The 20,891-nt window shown below is 43.8% G+C and overlaps 1 protein-coding gene across 7 annotated transcripts in view; it reads left to right on the top strand.

Moving 5' to 3' along the window:
- Positions 1-3,171: 3,171 nt before the first annotated feature.
- The window catches only part of USP22 (ubiquitin specific peptidase 22), a 112,051-nt gene continuing 94,331 nt past the window's right edge, over positions 3,172-20,891 (top strand). For 2 of the 7 annotated variants that reach the window (XM_049835377.1, XM_049835378.1), the window contains exon 1: positions 3,172-3,470. In XM_049835377.1, coding sequence (XP_049691334.1) covers positions 3,345-3,470 — 126 coding nt within the window. In that variant the 5' untranslated portion in view covers positions 3,172-3,344. Of the gene's footprint in view, positions 3,471-5,524; positions 5,758-8,274; positions 8,584-15,737; positions 16,201-16,857; positions 16,952-20,891 lie in introns of all 7 variants that reach the window. The other 5 variants (XM_049835379.1, XM_049835380.1, XM_049835381.1 and 2 more) reach the window with 5 other exon arrangements.

Here is a 20,891-nt window from a genome sequence, read left to right on the forward strand (position 1 = left end):
GTAGACATTGGTATTGATACGTAAGTAGTTTAGTGAGACTCGGCTTCTTTGTGCACATTGCAAGCAAAGCGTTCTAATGAGGGGTTCAAAGGAAGGAAAGAGGAAGCCACGCAGGTATCATCAGGGAGCTTGTCACAAGCATGGGAGAAAATATAGCTTAATTGGTTCATACTCTTTCTTATGTTTATAAAAGAGCCATTTAGACTGCAGGGAACGCCTGTCTTAGCAAGACCTCCAGCCGTTCCTTGATGTGGGAAATGCTCAACACTGGGGTCATTAAACTGTACTCATTAGCATCAGGAAGGTGTCACATGTGTGCTGGGATCTTCTCACACAGAAAGGACGCGGGCTTCGAAGTCCTGTTACGGCTCATAGTCTCTCTGATGCATTAGGGTGAGTAGGTGGTGTCAGAGCTGCTCAAGTGACTGTGGTTGGAAGGGTTAAGCTGCAGAGTCATGGGTAAAGATGTCTCTGAGGGTGTCCGCTTAACACGTGAGAAGTATGTGCAGCACCAGTTCTTGTTACCTTTTCAAGACGAGGTGTAGGTTGCATGCTCGCTATGATGATTTAATAGGTCTAATGATTATGTAGGGTCAAAGAGAGGGTGCAGCTTCACTCCAGCTTTTGCACATAATCTTCTGAAACATTCAGTGCAACTAGCAACCTCTACCAGCTTGTGTACACAGCGGGATAACTGGGCCCTTTCCTGTCTCTTGGCATCTTTTTTTTTCTCCTGTGGGGCAATTCTGGTTTTATTGCTGGAGCCATAATCCCCAAACTGCATGGAGGAGGGATTTCAGAGAGAGGCTAACAAGCAGTACAAGCCAGGCAGACTGAACAGTCCGTGTTACTGTTACAGGAGGTCTCCCATATGGCACACAGCTACGCTGGCAGGACAGCATGGCCTGCTGCTGCTTCACAATCTGAGGGTATAAACTCAGGTCTTTTGCTAGCCATATATTCCCTAGTTGCTTTGCCACCAAACTGAATAATGAAAAAATGTCTCTTTACTACTCAGATACCCTGCTTTCTTTCAAAATGGCAGCACCTCTAAGGAAAATGGAAAGCGATTCTGTCCTCAGGTGACAGTTGCAATTGTTTCCTATTTCTGCAACTTGCAGCAGTAGGCCAGGGAACTGGAAAGGGCCTCATAAAAGTCTGCCAGGTAAAGACTTCAAGATTATAGCTCCTGAGAAAGAATGTAAATAGCATGTATTGAAAAATGGATTGATAAAATAATGCAGTGGTACTTCACCACTACCTTTCTTGCTGCACAGTCCTTCCAGGGCTTGTGTAAGAACCTGGTCTCTGCAAAGCCTGCTGCCTCTCTTTTCACAGATCATGGCAGAATTCCCATCCTTTTCCTCTTGCCTCACTCCACCATTGTGTAACCCTATAGCGTGTGTGGCATACAAGCTAAGTGCTACGAACAGATTCAGAATTTTTTCACTGTCTTCTCATTTCCTTGTATAGTCATTTATAGGAAAAAGCTGAAATACCACTTCTGGTTATACAGTACTTTTGTTTCTTCCCTGGAAGCACCAGGAGAGGATGGCAGTACAGAGGGACCATATATGGTCCTCAGGGCACATCGGAGCACGGCACATCTCTTCTCCCCAGACCCCAACGACCTCGGCGGGGCCTGTTACACCCAGACCTGACACACCCCCCCCCCCCCCCCCCCCCTTCCCCGCCGCGAGGCCGCCCTCCGCTTTTTGAACCTGCGAACGATCAGGAGGCGGGAAAGGGCTGCCCCTCCTCCTGATTTTGTCCCGCAATACCGGCTGACCTAACCGGAGGAGCTCGCTGTGGCGTTACCGGAGCCCCCGCCCCCCCTGAGAGGGGGGGGGCGGGAGCCCTGAGCGGTGCGGAGGCCGTTAACAGCCGTCAGCGCGGCCGCCCGCCGCGGAAGGCCGAGGCTGCCAGGCAGGGCCTCTGCCAAGCACACGGGGGCACAGGCGGGGAGGCAGCCCTGCCCCGGGGAGCGGGCGCCCTGCCCCGGGGAGCGGGAGCGGCCCGGCCGCCGCCGCCCCTCTCCCCTCAGGAAACCACTGAGGGAGCAGCGACGCAGCCGGCACCAGCGGATGTGACAGCAGCGCTGCCCCCACAGCGCAGGCTGCTGCTGGGAGGGGACCGCCCCCTCAGCCGGCCATCGCCAATCCCTTCGCCTTGGAGCGTGAGTGACGAGCGTTTCAGCCAGTCCCGCCGCAAGACTCGCCAAGCAGGCCCCGCCCCCTCTCTCCGTTGGCCGGATGTCCTATCAATCGGCCGAGCCCTTCCCGCCCCTTTCCGGCAGGGGGAAATGCTAGGTAGGAAGGGTGGAGGGGGGAGAAGAAAGGGAAAGAAACCAATGAGACGCTAGGGAAGGACACCTCAGCGGCGGAGTGACAGGCGGGGGGACCAATTGCCGCGCTCCTTTCCCCCTTCGGCTCCCTCCCCCCAGGGTGGCGGGGCAGAGGGGGCGCACCTACCGCCCCTTCCCCGTTGGTCTGTCCCACTCCGGGCCTGGCGGGCTAGGTTGAGTTAGCGGCTCGGACCATTGCTCACGGCGGGCGGAGGGGGGGGGGGTTGCGGGCGAGGAGGAGGAGGAGGAGGAGGAGGAGGAGGAGGAGGAGGAGGAAGGAGACGACGAAGGAGGCGGGGGGGGGGGCGGTTTAAAGAGACAAGAGCCGAGCGGGCGGCCGGCTGGGGGAGCAGGAGCGGCGGCGGGCGGAGACTCGCCCCCTTCCCCACACACGCTCGCTCACACCGCGGCCAGGGTCGCCGCCGCCGCCCCCCCCACCCCCCTTACCCCCCCCCTTCCCCTCCGCCCGCCGCTTTCCACAGCGGCCTCTATGAGGTAGAAGGGAGCGGCGGCCACTCCGGGGGCGGCAGCGGCCGCTCCAGCCGCCTCCCTCCTCCTCCTCCTCCTCCTCGCCTCAGAGAACCCCATCTTTGTGTGTGAGGGAGAGGGCGGGCGAGAGGGAGTGCGCGCTGCCCGCCCGTCGCCGCCGCGCTTTTGTTCGGAGCCGGGGAAAGGGGTGGTGGGGGGGGGGCCGTGGCGGCGCGGAGCCCCGGCTCTATGTGCCAGCCGCTCCCCGCGCCCCCACAGCAGCCGGCGGGGGCGGCGGAGGCCGCGCGGCAGGGCGGCGGCGTGAGGGGCCGGAGCCCCTGAGGGCGGGCGGGCGGCTGGGGCGGGGGGGGGGGGGGGGGGGGGGAGGAGGCGGTGAGCGGCCGCCCCGGCCCGTGGCCGCGTCTCCCGTGTCTCCGTGTCGGTGCGGTTTGCTGCGGAGGGGGGGAAGGGGCCGGCTCGCTGCCCGCCGGCCCGGCCCGTTTGCGGGCGGATTGATGTGGGGGGGTCTGACATGAGTCCGCCGGCGGCCGGGTGCTGCCATGTGACCGGCTTCAAGGTGGAGAACTGGAAGCAGAACCTACGGGCGATTTACCAGTGCTTCGTGTGGAGCGGCTCGGCCGAGACCAGGAAGCGCAAGGTACCGGGGGCGGCTCGCATCCACCCCCCTTCCCTTCCTTTCCCTTCCCTTCCCCACACACGCGATCCCGTCCCCTTCCCCTCCCTCCCTCCGCCGACCCGCCCGCCCTCCCTCCGCCGCTCACACGCACTCCGCCGCCTCGGCCTGCCCGCGGGCGCGGGGAGGGGTCCCTCGTCCGCCCTCCTTCCCTCCCTCCTTCCTTCCTTCCTTCCCCACGGGGCAGGTGGGCCCGGGCCTCCCCCGTCCCCGCCCCGCCGGCAGGGAAGGGGCCCGGGCTCCGGCACTCTGGCGGCGGAGAGAGCGGGGGGGGGGGGGGGGGGGGGGGGGGGAGGAGGAAGCGGTCGGTGTCTCCGGCCTCGGGGGGGGGGGGCTGGGTGTTAGAGCAAGGCCGGTCACCGGGATGGAAGAGACAAGCCAAACCCGGTGGGGCCTCCCTCCCTGCCACCTGCCCCGGTGGTGGAGACGGTTTATCCGCAGCGGGGTTGTTCCCGCAGCGCCGCCGCCTACCTCCCGGAGGTGCGGGAGGCAGCGAGGGTTTCCCGGAATACGGCGGCGAGGGTGGGGGGGAGGGGAGGCCCGGGGCAACGGGCACGTCCGGCCTGCGGCGGAGCTTTGTGCCGGCGGGGGGGTGGTGGTGGTGTTGTGGCCGGGCCACCCGGAGCACGGCGGCGTGTGCGTGGGGCAGGCGGGGAGGCACAATGGCTGGGAGCGAGTCTGCGGGTGCCGGAGGGGCGGGGAAATTGGTTGATTTTTTTTTTTTTTTTCTCCCCCCCTTAAAAAAAGAAAGGTGCTCGTTGTGATAATCCACTTGGGAAAGGGGATTCCTGCTGGGGGGGGTGGGGGGGGAGAAAGGGGTCTGGTTGAGTCTGGAGGACAGGGAAGGGGAGAGGGGGGTTTGCTCTCGGAATGTGTTGGGGCTCGGGGCATGCACTGCGCAGGGAAACAGCAGGGAAAAAAATCTGTGTTAACGAGGCAAAATGCGAGAGGAAGAGCACTTTTCCCCATGTATCTTCTAAAATTACATCCCTATCCACATGCATGTTTCTGGAGGACTTCTCTCTTGACTATGCAACTAATTACTGTTTTTCCCTAGAATCAACTAGTTTTTGCTTCAAAGTGACTTGGCAGATTTCTATCAGTCATCATATTCGTGACTGAGGAGGGGAGCGCAACAGATACACGTAGCAAAACTTGGGTTTTGGGACAGCACATACTGTTTGTGTTGAAGTAACCCATTGAAAACTTTCTGATCTCAGTTGCTTTGCATTAAGCAGCTCAGTTTATTATTCATAATAGAACTAGAGTATGAAAGATGTACTTCAGGGGTGAGGTGGCTAACTGTGTTTCTGTGTTCCATTTATGTTCTCGGGACAATGCAGTTTTCCAGTTTTTTACTTAAAGAGGAAAAAATGGAATCTGAGATGAAGTATGTTTTAAATGTATTTAGTTAATTGATGGCCCTGCAAAATGTAGTCAAACTTGTTTTCAGAATTTGTTATCACCTACAAGTCAATATTATGAAGTATATTAGTCAAAATCTGGTTTCATTTAGCCTTTAGTGTGTCAAAATACAAATTGGCATGTAATATGTGGTACTTAGAGCTTAAATGGAGGAAAAAATGTACATGTGCTGTGGAAGAAAAAAATGACAAGTGAGGTAAGAAGATGTCTCAGACAAATATAAATCAAGTGTTATGTGGAAGAGTGAAAATAAAATTTAATTAGCAAAATTACCACTTTAGGGTTTTGGTTTTTTTTTTTTTTTAAAACGTGGAGCATCCTTTGTAACCTGCATACCATTTGTATGCTGCAACAGTTCAGTTTTTTCCTTCTGAAATCTAATGGTAGTGATGTGTTCATTGTTGCTTAAAAAAACAGCTGGAAATAAATAATATTCCGTTGTAATCAATCTGTTCTCACTTCTTTGTACAGCCAGGTTCTTAAAGCAGAACAGGATTGTTACAAAATTACCTATCATCCCATGGAAAACATCAGTTTTCCAAATACGTGCTAAAAATGCCTTTTATTTTTTTTCTCCCCCTTTTTTTAAGCAGGTTACCAGTCTGAAAATAGTTGGATTCCTGAATTCAGCCAACCTGAAGTATGTGGGAGTATGTGATCACATACAGGGAAACATTTTGGCTAGCTGAATTTGGGGTTCAATTCCCAGTCTATATTCATAAAGATTGAAGAAAGTATATAAACAACAGTTACGGTACTTACCTCTCCTGCATATGAACATGAGACCTTCTTCCATGGAATTTTTCTTTACTGAAATTCTCTGTCCGTATGTATACCTTACAGTTTTACATGTAAAATTTGATAAATGCTATTTTCTGTTCGGAGGCATGTTTATATTCTAGTAACTAGAAAACAATCCTTTGTCCTTCAATATTTTATCTATACATACATCATGTATGTGTATATATATATTTTAGGAGCATAGCTCTGGCTGCTGAAGAGTACCTATTTATTGGTGAGGATTCTTGTTCTTACTCTTAATCAAAATGATGAGGTCAAATTAAAGGTTTGGTAAAAGGTGGCTTTCTTCTCTGTTGCAAAACCAAGGACAATCACATCATTTATTGCAGCAAGCGTTTGACATATGTAGTTGATCGTTAGTGGGAAGCATTGGTCAGTTTAACTGTTAGTCAGATGAACCTAGCTGTAAAAAATGTCTTGGCTGTCTGGTGATAGCCTGATGTAAATTGTTAGGTTTCTAGAATGGTAACGTACTATCCCTTCTAAGGCTGTCTTAAAAATCTAGATAGCAATGGAAACTGCAGGGGGCAGAAAGTGTCCATTCCTCCTGCTTTACTTACACTGCCTGCTGCATTATGCTTTGGAAGACCATTTTAATGCCGCTTGCTGTTTGCTATTCGTTTTTAATACGTACCTTTTCTGCGAATAAGCTTTTATGAGCTTCAGCTCTCGGTTCAGTATGCTTTGCAGCTAGCATTTTGAATAGAATAGCTGTAAAGGACAGTTAGTAGTTGGAAAGCTATCTCCTGAGCACGTATTTGAATTCTCAGTCAGAAGCGAGAGGTAATTACGTATATACCTTTGTAGGTACTGGAATTCTGGTGAAGGTTTTAGGCGTATGTTTGCTTCTGAAGCCTCGTCTGCGCCAGGATTTGAGCTGTCGTCATGGTGCATCATTTTATCTACGCGAAGGAGCAAGGCTGTAGCTTGCCTCACCTCTCTGCATCTTGGCTTAAGTAGTAAAGTGCAGCCATCGTAGTACACGGTGTTCTAGGCAAAGGCTTTGCCATGGTGTAAATGTGTTGCTGATGGGAAAGCCTAAGCGAAGACAAAAACTTGTCTGTCACACTGTTTGAAGAGTGGAACAGGAAAAGGGACAGTAGAAGAAATCTGATTAATGACTCTTGAATTTGTAATAATTGTGATTAAAAGTTGGAACTAGATTTCAGGGCTTAAGTTGTATGTGAAGTGGCACAAAATCAGGGTTGACTGTCTTGGCTTCAGGACTTTGACCTGTAACTCTTGATTTTTAATTTGTGATCATTAGAATCTGTTTAATAAGTTGATGGCAAAGCTCATGTTTCTGTAGGTCGTGGACTTTACCTTGAATATTTTGATGTGGAAATTACCTCACACTTAATTAAGTAATACTGTATAAGAGGTCCTTAAATTTGACACCACTACCCCCCATTCAGGAATTACAGGACAGACAGAGGATGCTAAAAAGACTTAGGCCAGCCCTTCCTGTCAGCTTTTTCCATTTTTCTGTAGGGTCACACTTCAAACGCTTTGCTTATTCTTTTGGAATTACAGATGAGAAAAATCTCTCTTGCAGTGCTGAATATAGTTTTTGGTTCCCATCAGTGAGCAATTAGACATGTGGGTGCATCTTTGTGTCTAGGAGGAGTTAGTAAGTAATGGTTTAAATGCTTGAAGGGCAGTGGAATTTAGAATTAAATTCTGTCTTACTGGACTATACACCTTGGAGGAAAACTGTCTTTCTCGTTCTGAATGGTTCTTATAATCACTGCTCTGAAAAGGTTCTTGATGATAAAAGTAAACTGCTCATCATGACCACAGTCATGATACACACAAGGTCCTATCTGGAATTTCAGAATGTTTGTTCTGTGCTTCTGCCAATAGATCAAAGAATAATTGCCTGTCAGGGGTTGTACACTCTCATTGACAGCGGGTGCATTCTAGCATATTTCTTCCTGTTTGAGAGCTGCTGTTGTTTTTTCCATTATTCTCTCTTTATGTGGACCCTCCAGACTGATGCTTTCAGATATGAAGTAACATTTTCTTACATAGGTGATGACCTTTCTTCAGGTATCCTTCTCCCCATGTACTTGCGACTTCAGTCCTTTGTTCCTTATAATATTTGACAGATAACTGATTCATAGATACATAAAACTGAAATGACTCTGGTTCATTTTCTAACTTTGAAAGTAGGAAAAGCTTAATAGCATCTTAGCAAATAAATGCCATGTCATGTTTTCAGTAGCAAGTGTTGTGGTTCACAGTCTAAATCATCGTGTTTAGTTCTTGCTAAAATGACCTTGCAGTCACAGGGTAAGCTAATGGTGGAACTTTTCATCTGATGCCTGTTGAGGCACGCTTGCTCACTTGGCTTTCTTTCTCCCTTTGCAGCCTTGCCCCATATACCTGTCCAGGAACAGGGAAGTGTTGCTTAGGCGATTTGCTTTGTACCATAACAGATGGGCAAGGAACCTTACCAGGCTGTGCTGCCTTCTCAGGCTAGGTGTTTTGATTGCTTAAATTAATAAGGAAATCTTAGCTTGTTTTTCTTTAACGTTTTTAGCATATGCACCAAACTTCTGGATTACAAATCCTGTGGAGAATTTGAGAGAGGAGTCCAGGATTCAAGAAGCATGTCTCTTTTTCAGCTGCATACTCTGCTTTGGCTGCCTATGTGAACTGTCTGATTCACTCAGGAAGGATGTTCTTCTTTGCCATGTGTTGTGGGGACTACCTTCTCCCTGAAAGACTATAAGAAGTGTCAAAATCGACTGCAAGCTTCATTGTTCAGGAGGTCTCCGGTTTCATACCTGAACAATCTTCCTTAGTTCTTAACCTCTAAGGAGTAAAAAGGTCCTTAGACCTGCTGAAGGTAATGTTCTCTTTCCTCTTGGTGTGAAGACACAATCTTTGGTGTGAGAGATATCCAGACATGAGATTTTTAGCTCCGTACACGGCAGAGCCTTGCATATGTGGGACGAGCCAGATTGAGGATGCTCCACTGAGCTTATGTCTTTGGCACCGAAGAAGAATATAACACAAGACCTTCTTCTTCCTAGTGGTGTTAATCCCTGTTTTGTATCCTCTACCATGTTTTTTTTAAAGAAATGGTTGGTTTCTGGGCCAAAGGTTAGGAATTAGTCTTGTGCCATGAGGTGCAAGGTGGTGAATAGCAATTCCTGAGTTGCGAGATCTGAACCATCAGGACTTAACTGAGCACTTGCTCATATCTCTCTCTCTCAGGTCAACACTTGCAGTCTGATTTAAAGGTTACACAGATCTCTGTCATCGAAGCTGACTCATGAATAATAGTTGTATTGGAACTATTTCGTTCTCTTTTTTAACACAGATGGAGAGACAAACGAGCACAATAAATGCAGTTTTTCCCATACTTTTGTTTGTTCCCTGTTGCAGAGAAAGAAGATGGATCTGCACAAGCTGACAAAGGAAAAAAAATAGGGATATGCTGGACAAGAAGGCTTCTTTTTGTTTTGTTTTTTTTTTTCTTTTTTCTGTAGTCTTAGGAGCAGTTAAGGCTTGCTTAACAGCCAGGTTGTTGGTCAGGAGGAGTTGTAGCATCTCTGTTACTTTTGTCTGCAGTCAACCATCTTATTTGCTTGATGCTGAAAATGTTGAAAGCTTTAAAACTAGAATGACAGCTAGTAGTGTGAAGGTGAGCAGAGTGGAATGGCTTTGTTTGATTTGCTGGACTATCTGTTGAGCTTTATTTTAAGCCATCAAAGCTTTAAACCCCAAACAAAGGTTAGCTGATATCCTCATTTTTGTTTCAGGCCTTAATCTGTAGCGTTAACATGAAACCAGAGCTGCAAATGAGTTTCAGATCTTCTGCTCTCCTTCTTTCATTTGAGGATTTTTCTGTCTTAGTAACTGCAGTAACAAATCGACGGGCAAATGCTACTGACTGATTGATAGTGGAAGCTGCCTGCTTGTGAATTGCTGACTCCCCTTCTCCTGACTTACTACTACTCGAGTCTGAGCAAAAAAAAAATAGTATGTTTTCCTTTGGGTTGTACTCTGGGGATCCTGCCTTGTAAGAAGTGCTGTTGCAACTGTTTGATTCCCAACGGTGGCTGATTTATTTTAAACCAGAGAAAGATTAACTTGGTTTTAAAAGCTCATGTTTCCCACATTAAACCTAGCACCCATACTTTTTCCTGTTTATGTGTGACTAACTTGGAACTATGGTTTCTTGATGTCTTTTTCCTGGTAGATGGAGGACTCTTTATCAGCCACACCTTTCCATTTCATTTGACTGATAGCTACTTGAAAGCGTTGGGTTTGAGGTTTTTAATACTTGTATTCCCATAGTTCTCCAACTATTTATAATGTGTCTGTAGCATGTGGCAGCGTTTAAGGTGAGGAGATACATATGTACTCTTGCTTATATATCAATTATAGTGGCATCTCAAGAAAGGCAAACTGAAGGTGACTTGTATGCATTTTGCTGGACTAACTAGAACTATATTTTTTAAAAGTAATTTTTTTGGTTTTTTTAACCATGCAAAGAGCCATCACTGTTAGAGCCTTTCTAGACATGGTCAGAAAGAGCTGCCTAGAGCAGCTATCTCCAGTCTCGTTAACCTATGGGCGATGGAGCTAACTGGGTGAAATGCTGTGATGACATTACAGTTTATTATGTTATCCTGGACTGTGTTGTCAGCAAGCACTGCTGGAGCATTGGTAGAGCCATATGTTATCCAAGAGGCCTGAATTGGGAACCTTTTCTCAGCAGAAGCAGTTCTAGAAGCTGATAGATCTGTTCTGACTGGATGAAAGCTCTGTCTTGTTACTTGTATTCTTCTACTTATTGATTTGGCTGTCCTGTATGTAAACTCTGCTTAATGCAAGTTGAGAACCTTGCTGCACTAGCTAGTAATATTATCAGTGTTGTAAAGAGTTACTCATTGCAAAATTAACCTGCATTCTATTCGGTTCAAAACACCTTTTTTCCGAGCAGCAGTACCACAGTAATGGAACTTGCATAGCAACTCCAGAATGCTCTGTGGTTTACTTTAGTGCTAGAACAGCTTCCACCAAGTTGATCTCTCTAAGAAAAAGAATAATTTTATCTATTTCAAGATCTATTTGACGATCAGTGAAGTGAACTGCTACCAGACACCAGTTGACTCAAAGTAACCTGAGATTCACTTTATCAGCTGGTAACTGATGAGAGGCAAGTACTCTTATCTTGTCAGGTTCTTTTGTGTGTGAAATGCAGCAAATACTTAAGCTTTTTCAGTTCTCTACTTAGGTAGAATGTTATGCAAGAAGGTGTTTTGTTTTTGTTTTTGTTTTTTTTTTTAAACCTCTCAGTTATATGTAATACTAATAAATATTCTTATTTTTCTCTGTCTGGTTCTCTTGCTTTTCTGAGTTGGTAAAGATAACTTTTTTTCCCCCCTTCTCCTTCTTTCTTTCCTGTGTTTAATGGAGCTTGAAATTAACATGGCTCTACTTGTCTACCTTTTGCATAGTATCACTGGTGATGTCAGCATATCCCTGGGAAGTATTTCTGTGAAGGTCTACAGTGTACTAAATTTGTCATTGAATAAAAAAATTGGGTATTAGACAAGGTGAAACTTAAAAAAAAACAAAAACAAAAAACAAGTGGACATGGTAACAGAAGTTGTTTTCAACACACTTAAAAAAACCAAAAAACTAGTGTCTTTTTAGCATAAATATTGCAGCTAGTGCAAGTTCTCATGTCCTGTAACGAATTCTGACATTAAACATGTCAAATATATTAAATATCCTCATATTAAAAGTAGTAGTGAGAAGCAGCTTGCTAAACATTGTGCTGCCTTCATAGTAAGTCTGAAAAGAGAACCTAGGTTTAACTATGCTTACATAGTCTTGTTCTTATACCATGCTGGTTTTGCAATGTGACAGTTGGTTTGCACACAAAGCTGAGCTCTTCTGTGCATACATGTAAGATGTAAAAATATAATTATTCATAAAGTCAGTGAGTTGTATTTATGTAGAATTAAATTGCAGAGATGATTAATCTACACTTCAGTTAAGAGATTATTAGAATATCTCTTCTTTTTCATTAGCATCTTAATCTGGAGTTCTGTGTTGCAACTCTTGCACTAGTATATTAAACGAAGTTTTCATCCATATATATGTGTGTGTGTGTTAATCCACAACTTAAAAAGTTGTATGTATAAATCCAAAGAGTAAAAGTTACAAAATTAGTAACAACTTTATTTTTGCCTAAATGCATGAAAGACCCCGCAGTATTTGAATATAGTGAAGTGATGGGGATGATGAAGTATCAAATACTCATGTGGCACTGAGTTCCATTTGTGGTGATTGCTTCGCTTGTCACTCAGAAGTTCATGCATCTCCAAGTAGCCTTTTTTTAAATAGGGTTTGGCTTTGGATTCATCTTACTGAATTGACTGCCAGGGCTTTTATATGTATGTTTTGCTTTTGTTTTGCGTACAGACTTGAATTCTATTACTTCAGTGTGTGTTAGCACAAGGAGAGAAAACAGCAGCTTATAACCTTTAGTTTTTTCTCCCCCCCCACCCCGATTTCTGTTATCTTTTGGTTTTTGTTTTTTTATTATTTTTTTTAAAAAGAGGAATCTTGCCCTTGTTGTGTCTTTGAACCACCTAATGTTATTCCATAAAGTTTGTCTAACTGGTATTTGTGCTTCTGTCCTGTGCATTCAGACTTGTTATTGCATGCAAGTCGGATTTTAAGGGACCTTCTTTAGAATATACTTGGTAAATAAAGGTAAGATTTATTGCACAGCAGATGTATGACGACTTTGTAAGTGAAGACAGCTGAGATAGCTGACTGATTTCAGTACCTCATTTGTGTTAGGTGAGGTTTTGTGACCCTGTGCCCTGCAGTGACAAATGCAAAATTTGTCTTAAGGTTTTATGTTTTTCTTTGCTGTGCTTCATTATCTTCATATTACTGCCCAGTTTTGTTCTTAAACTGGATCGCTGTTCTGCTTGGCAGCTAGTGACCAGGGTGAAATTCTCATATAATCTTGTTTTCTGTATATTGCTGACTTCTGTCATGGTCTCTTAGCAAGCACCCCCCCCCCCCCCCCCCCCCCCGAGCTTATTATTGGATATGTTTATCTGAATGATTAACACTCAATTTTTTGCTAATTCATGACTACATTTTGTGGTTTAGGTTGTCAGGTGATCTTAACAGTGATATGGAGAACAGAATAAGGAAAGCAGTGAAAATAGTTTTAAGAGTTATTGCAGTTATGCACATAAAGAGGAGCAAGGCTCTCTTCTGTCATTCTGAGGCTGTTCCCAAATGAAATTGATCTTACACTTTGTCCAGCATAATATTATATTTCTACCCTTAGTGATGTGTTTCCTTGTCACATAGTAGTTCTGCTTCTTATAATTTTTCTTGATGTGCAAGTTCCAGAGTTGCCCCAATAAATCCAATTTCTTTTCTGCATCCCCTTGTAATTTTTTTTGCATTGATTCAGTTAGCAGAATTGATTCGAACTTGCACATGCAGAAGAGTTGCTCTCAACCACTTCTTGGCTAATTGAAGGCGCCTAAATCACAAAGTGCAATGGAGTGGTACAAAAGTTCATAATTATACAGAGTATATCACTGTATATCTGTGAAATAGTGCCAAGTGTGAAAATGAAAAATACACAGGGAGCATAAAAGAAATTGCTTTATGACACCAAGTAAATCTTTTGTTCATCCATGCGGTTAAGTATTTAACGAAAAGGAAACTTGAGGGGAGAGATCCTGGTATGTCTGAGGTCAGAGGGACATCTCATAATTGGAATGCAAGTTTTCAGGCCCTTACTGAAAGATTTTGGGCAGTAGGAGGTGGGGTTTTTTTGTCTGTCCCAGGCTGCATACTGCAGAAGTCTGACTGTAGAAAAATGGAACTCTAGTTTAACGGTAACCTGAAGAATTACTTTATTATAGCAATTCTTTATAAAGTAAGCAACTTATTCTCCAAGCACGTTGTACCTGTAGGTTGAAACTGTTCTGCAGACAAGTTGTTTTAAGCAGTGGTAAAAAGAACACAAGAAAACGACATTAAGGAGGGGGTGAGTTCCCAAATTTACAAATTTTGAAAGCTTGAATTAAAACTTAAAAACTAGTGGGTACTAGGGAGACACAAGTATGTGATGCAATTGGCAGATGGTTTGGATGAGAAAAATGCCATTCAGATACAGTATAGGCAATATTTGATTTACCAGAGAAGAGCAAGAGATGTGAAATTTGGACATTGCTGTGCATTATCACCAAAGTCTAGCGAGTGGGGAACATGAAATCCAGGTCTTCAGCTGTAGGTGTATGTGTGTCTTTCCTTAACAGGGTAAGGCATTACCAGCTTTTGGCTGCCTGTTCTTGCTGTCGTACCATTCGCTGTATTGCATTGGTGCGATTGTGCTGTGAACCAGAAGGAACAGATAAAGATGAAAAACATTTTTTTCTCCTCTTAATAATATTTCAGCTGAATTGGCTCTGTGTTATGTGTCAGCGTAGGGTTGAACAAACAGCTGTAGCATTGGTAGCTTGAGGGGAGGAGTGCCTGGGTGATGGGGGAGGACCCGAGTGGTGACGCTTGGAGGCTGCATATGGCAGTTTGAGTAACAACTGCTGCCAGTGTGCAACTGCTGCCTTCCTCTGGACTTTGCCACTGACAGATTGACTGTGTTTGAATGTTCTCTGCGTACTAATGGTTTCTTCAGTAAAGTGTGGCTAATACTAACTTCATTTGAAAGGTTCTGTGAAGTAACCTCTGTTACTGGTACAGTTGTGTGATTGTACCTGGTATTGTAAGTATTGCAGGCTGTCATGATGTAGTAGTGTGTGCTGAGCCTGATATGTGAAGCTTGTCTTTTGTTCGCCGTCACTAGAACTTATTCCTGTATGTAAATAATTTGCTTCTACTCCAGTTTCCTTGTGAAAAATAAATGAACCAGGGAGTATAGAATGCCTGTAATCTGTGATCAGCTATTACAGAAAATCTGCTTTTCATATGACATTTAATTTAATGAAATGAATAGTATTTTTCTAAGTAATCAAGTTATGAGCCACTTGTTTCCCTCTTTAAACAGGCCTGTCTCTAAGTTAAGATTTCTGTCTTTTATAATCAAACTCTGTTAAGATGTTTTAACTTTTTTTTTTTTTGTTGTTGGTTTAAAGCATCTGGTCACGGGGCATGTGCCTAGATCATGCTCATGCTGCATATAGTTGAGGATGATGGGATAATGGGATTGTAAATTAGCTCTTTATGGTACTGGTTTTCCTCTGGCCTACTTCCTTGTGTAGTCTAGAGCAGCCCGAAGGCTGTTCTGAGCTGTGCCAGCTGGCTGTGGCCCTGTAGGACTGGTGTGCCAGATGGAGACAGCAGGAGAAAGCAGCACTCTAGTAAAACCCTAACGTGCTTCCTAGGGTCGAGGAGAGGTGCTAGTTCTGCAATCCCATCAGGGCATCCTTGGGCAAGTGGTTGAGGTGGTATGCAGTAACTCTTGTAGTGGTGCAGCCATGGAAAGGACTGGATTAGGGGGTCTGTGGGTGTTTAGTTTGGTTTTTTTTTTTTTTTTTTGAGGAGATGAATAATACAGGATTCAGCTCTATTTTGAGTGTGTTAGCATCTCGTTTTTCTTAGCTTTATGCTTCTGTACTATATCTGTGAAATGTTGCACTCCGTAGCTTGCACAGATAACGTTTTTTTCCGATTTGATTATCTTAATAGTGAGCAAGTGTGGTGTTTCTTGATGTGTTGTCCTGTTTTGGTTTTTTTTCCTGACTACTGAAAAATGCTGTTATCTATGAGATACCCAGACAAGAAAAAGCTCATGTTTTTTCTTTTTTTATTAAACTGAAACAAAACCCCAAACTCTTTGTTTTACTGCCAAAGAATGACAACTTTAAACATGCTGAAAATGAAAGACGGAAGTTTTAATCCCTTCATTTGGTGAGCTGCTTTATAATTTTTACTGAACGAAATATATTTGTTAGAGTACCACTGAAATCTGTTGTTTGTGTTCAGGTAGGCCTGCTGGTCCACCTCAACCCTGTGGCTGCCTTTGTATTCAAGAACAAGCTTAGTCAGAGTAGTCTTCCAGCAGCAGCAGAATAGCCTCACCTGTGGAAGATGTACCCCACAAAAACCATGAGTCTGAAAATTTCTACCTTGTGAAGATGAGGACAGTAAATGGGTGAAACTCCTTGAGGAATCTCATTACCTGATGGCTGCTCAAACAGTAGACGTTTTCTGGAGGAGCTGAGATACACCAGCTTAACCAGTGTTTCATCATTCTCTTGCCGCAGACGACTTTGTTCTCATTGCGCCATTAATGCAGCTAACACTTCTAATCCAGCAGCCCAGAATAGCTGTCAAGCCTGGATTTTACTCTGGTGGCATTTGCTGCACAGACAGTTGATACAACCCAACATGCTGAACTGTAGCTGGAAGAAAAACCCCAAACCAAACAACAAAACAACTGATGCACGTAAGCCTATTTTGGTCAGATATTTCAAGTGTCTGATTTAAATAAGCTAATACACTCAACATTATAGTATGTGAACAGGCCCTTCTCACAAGAACGATTTACTTTCTTTGAGAGAAAAAAAAACCCTGTCAACCTGCAGAACTGTATGGATGCTGTGGGAATAGGCAAGGAAGGGTGTGCCCTGTAGCTTCCTTGCTCCAATTATTATCTGTGCTGGAGGAGTGAACTGGAAGGAGAATGGACCACAGAAAGCAGTGGCTATCATATTCCAACCCAAATAGTATCTATGTCTGCTCTTGAAGACAGAGTGCTGGTATTTTTGTCATCCCGTAGGACATTACATAGAGTTGGGAGTCATCATTTTGTCTTTGTTAGCAAAGATGAGTGATTTCAATCTTATCATGAAAGATATGTTAGCTTGAAGTAACAAAGTACTGGGAAGAAAAGTATGGTAAGAAATAATTTACAAGCTGCTCTGGGGGAATTAGAAATAGAACTTTGTACTTCAGCACCGTTGTAATTTCGCGGGAGTTGGGGGGTAATGTGTTTTTGTTAGGATTGATTTGGTTTGTTGTTTGTTCTCCTGAGTGATCAACCATAGATGGTAGCAATAAGTGTGATCTCTATGAATAGTATTAATTAATTCGTGTTTCACAGCAGTCCAGTGGAGCTTAAATGGTAGCACTCTGCCCCAGAAGACTGGAGTCCAGTCTGTGGATGCTTCACACTAAACTGTGCCCCTTGGATGAAGGTTGGTCTTCCCAGCCAATACAGCGTTCATTTCATCATTACAAACCAGTATTAAAAAGCTTTAGATGCACTTACCTGATTTCTTTATAAAGTAGATTTTTCCAAACTGAATTTAGTTACAGGGTCTGCTTCAACTCAGTGTTTACTCCTCTTTGCTTAGACAATGTTCTTGGTACCTTTTTACTTAACAGAGAATCTCAGGGAATTGGAGCTAATTTCCTAGCAAGCTAGTAGATGAATTGTAATCACTTCCTTACAAAAGTCTCAACACATACTGTTCTTTTAATTCTCTCTCATGCTGTCATATTTGAGAGTTTGGAGGTATGTTATATCTACTTACAGGTATATGTTTGAAATAAAGCTTTTCAAGGAAATGATAAAATTTTCCTTTTGTCATGCAGAAAGATGTGTTCTATGTAAAACCATGCTGATTGTGATGCCCACTAGACTGTTCCTGTCACTTTTAACATACTTTTATAGCCAGCTACTACTAATAGTTTGTGAATTAATTTTTTTTTTAATGATGCAATTGTTTTGTCCTGGTCTTCCTCAGTGCTGAATCCCTTAACCACCTACTCATGCTTCCAAATCACACTGCCTAACTTCTTAAAGTATTTCCTTCAAGTTAAGATCTTGGAAGTAGAACACATAATCTGTGAAATCAATTCTATAAGCATTAATATTATACATTTCTTCTGGTTCATGAAGCAAAGTAAAGTTGCATTGGAGGCGAAGCTGATGATTGGTGGAATCTCCTAACTGCGTTTCTAGAAAAATTCCTAGCAAACCAGATCAAAGAGCAGAAGTCATACTTTACAGTCCTATCAATTCTGCAAAGCAAAAGTTCTAAGTATGGTGAGTGTTCAAGCAGGAAGGTGATTCATGACTTTCTCCACTTCCCTCTGCAGTTTTTTTTTTTAAAAAAAAAGCCCAAAAACTTGTGGTAAGGAGCTTTGTTTCCAGTTTTCTTCTCTTTGTGGTCAGTTAGCTGGGAAAGTGGAATGGGTGACCATGAATCTGCCAAACAGAATTCCTTAGTATAGTTGGTTTTGAGAAATGTCATCTCTGACCTTCCAGTGAGGCCAAAGCTGGTTTTGAGTCTGCATTTAACTCGCAGGTAATGGCATGTACTGTTGTAGAACACACAGAGTTTGTCAAATCTTTTAACTTGGTATGAGTAACATCCTACGTTGGACTCGGTGATGGCTTTTTTCTGCAATTCGCACCTGGCTTTCAGAGTGGCTTATTTCATGTCAGGTTGGTTTGACTGGATACTTTAATGTTTTTGTGTTAAGCAAGAGAAATCTGGTAGGCTGTTTTCTAGTTTTTGTTCGGTGACTGTTCTTTGGAGCGCATCCTCTATCATAGGCAGTACCTTGTTTTCAATGGCTGCTTTTTTTTCTTTTCTTTTTTTTTCTTCCATACCTTGAGCTTCCCTTGGTGTTCCTCCTTCTTTGGCTGTACACTGCCTTTTTCCCCTAGAAATTATCTGTTTGTTTACAGTTTAGGCAAACGCCTGCATTTCTGTGCTCTTAATTTCTTTACGTGAGCCCACCCTTTCGAGTCTGATCATGGAGCACTACTCCTGACACAGTATCTGAACAGACTGCTCTTCATGCCAAGGTTGTAAGTGTTAATCTTGCTGCAGACCGGGGTGATAATTCATTGCTGTCACAGCAACACATGCTTAAAGTTGCTTCTTGCCAGATTTGTTGGCTATATGCTACACAAGAGAAAATTATTTCAAGAGTCTTATTGCATAGCCAGATGCTGTAGAACTAGTGCAGTCAACCTCCCCTCCCCCTTTTTTATGACTGTTCTGACTTCAGGGAGGAAAAAGTATTATATAGTGAAACACATTCCTGTGGAGCCCTAGTAAAGAGGTAGATGAACTTCTGATTGTGGCTAATTTTTCTGGTTTTGCTTGTAGGGAAGTTCTCTTTTGTGTTCAGGTTAAAAAGGAAGGCAGGCTTTTAAGGTAGGGTGAGGGAATTTCAGAAGGAATTAACCAGTGTCCCCCTTGCTGTTTTAGTTGTGTTCTCTTGCAGTAGTTGGGTGCTGTGGATGTTTTATGTTTTCTTAAGAACATGTGCTAATGACTAGATTGGCTTGATTGTGAAGAACTGTAACTTCTTCTGCCATCTGTGTACTTAGGATCTTTCAAAACAAACTTTGTGAACTCTTGTTTGATAATGGCCAGCATAGCTAGGCGCTGGCCTGTAAGACGCTGTTTGGTTTAGTTACGACTACTTTAGCTAGGTTAGGTGGTTATAATTTTATCTTGCTTGAAATTTTTACTCATTGCTGCTGAAAATGCCCAGGGAGACATCATCCCCTGTTCCTGGAATTTATGGCTGTAACTTACAAACTCCTTGTTATTTGGGCTCACTGGAGGGCGATACTGTAAGCCAGATCACAGAGTGCAGGTCACAACTGTTACTTGATTACATCTGTCCCTTGTAAGGCTTCTGCAAGCACATCAGTAGCTGTTCTGTTTCTGAGATGTTGCAGAGCTCCGAAGAGGAAAATTGGTGGCTTTTTGGTACAGGATCTGAGGTTCCCCAGAAGAACTTAACATTTGCCCTCATATACATGCTGTAGAAAAATGCAAGTTATTTGATGGATAGCTTCTGAAAAAACTACATTTTGTGCACAGTGGTGTTTGATTACCAGGGAAGTGAGATTTATTGACTGTTTAGTCAGACATAAACTTGCTAATATGCTTTTCCCAGTGTATTTCCAGCATAAATCTCATAACGTCCAATGGCTAGGCGTTGTGTCACCAATAACTTTATCCTCTCATATATTAAGAGAAGTTGCTGTAGAAGTTACATTATTATGAATGGGTTCTCATAGGCCAAGATCCAGGCAGAAATGTGGTGTTGGAGAGTTTGCTCTAGTATCACCCAAATTGTATTTCATGCAGTCTTCCCTACTTTTCATTCTTTGTGCCTCAATTATTTGCATTACCAGATTATAGGAAACACTGTCTTGAAAATCAGAACTATGAAGAACAATGTTTAGACCTGAGTAAACCACCTCTTTACTTGGCAGGGATAGCTTTTAAGCAACTGGAGATACTCTCAAGAAGGCCTGAGGCGGTACTCTCAAATTATTTTTTTAATCCCGCTGTAAAGCTTAAAGACCATGTATTTGTCCACAAAACACTGCACATGCTTATAACCATAGAAACAAAGCAAGAGATCAGAACTAGAAATCTGCATGGGATCTCATGTAACACTTTTGCTCTACTCTGTGTGAGATTACTGGTGATTTGCAATTGTAATACTTTCCTCAAGAATTCCCTGGTTTTGCTTCAAGCTCTTAACTGGTTTTTCAAGTGAAATATGCCAAGGCAGTTCTGGTTTTTGCTCAGGTAAAAAGACTTAGTGATTCACTTTCTCCCTCCCTCCCATGTTTTCCCTTGTCAGCCCCATCACAATGCTGTAGTTTGTGCATATGTATTAGCGTTTCATTTTTCCATATACAGGGGCTTTAAGAGCCTAGACAACTTTATCCTGCTGCTGGGGTAGCCCGCACAGCTCTTCAGAGCTGACTAGAGAAAGGTTGAGTTCTCGGTTTTATTTCTGGCCTCCACTGGCGTGTATGAGTAAACGATAGATTGAGGCTGAATCTGTCTTGCTGTGTGCGTTATAGATGTTGAATTTATTACTGGTACCGTTTCTGTGAGTGTAAAAACAAATTGCAAGATGAGTTCTCAGTTCTTAGTAAAATGCAGATTGCACTGTGGTTATTTTTAATAGCAAATAATTGTATTTTTTTTTTTATTACCAATGCCAAGCACGTGCAAACTTCTGCTATTAACTTTGATAAGGGGTCTGGAGCTTTAACGAGCTGTTAGTATACCAGCTAATGCCCTAACCAGCAGAAAGTGTTATTAAGTCTATCTTAGTTTTGGAAACAGGGGTGAGCTAGATCAA

The sequence above is a fragment of the Accipiter gentilis genome, chromosome 33 (assembly GCF_929443795.1).
Source record: "Accipiter gentilis chromosome 33, bAccGen1.1, whole genome shotgun sequence".
Taxonomy (NCBI): domain Eukaryota; kingdom Metazoa; phylum Chordata; class Aves; order Accipitriformes; family Accipitridae; genus Astur; species Astur gentilis.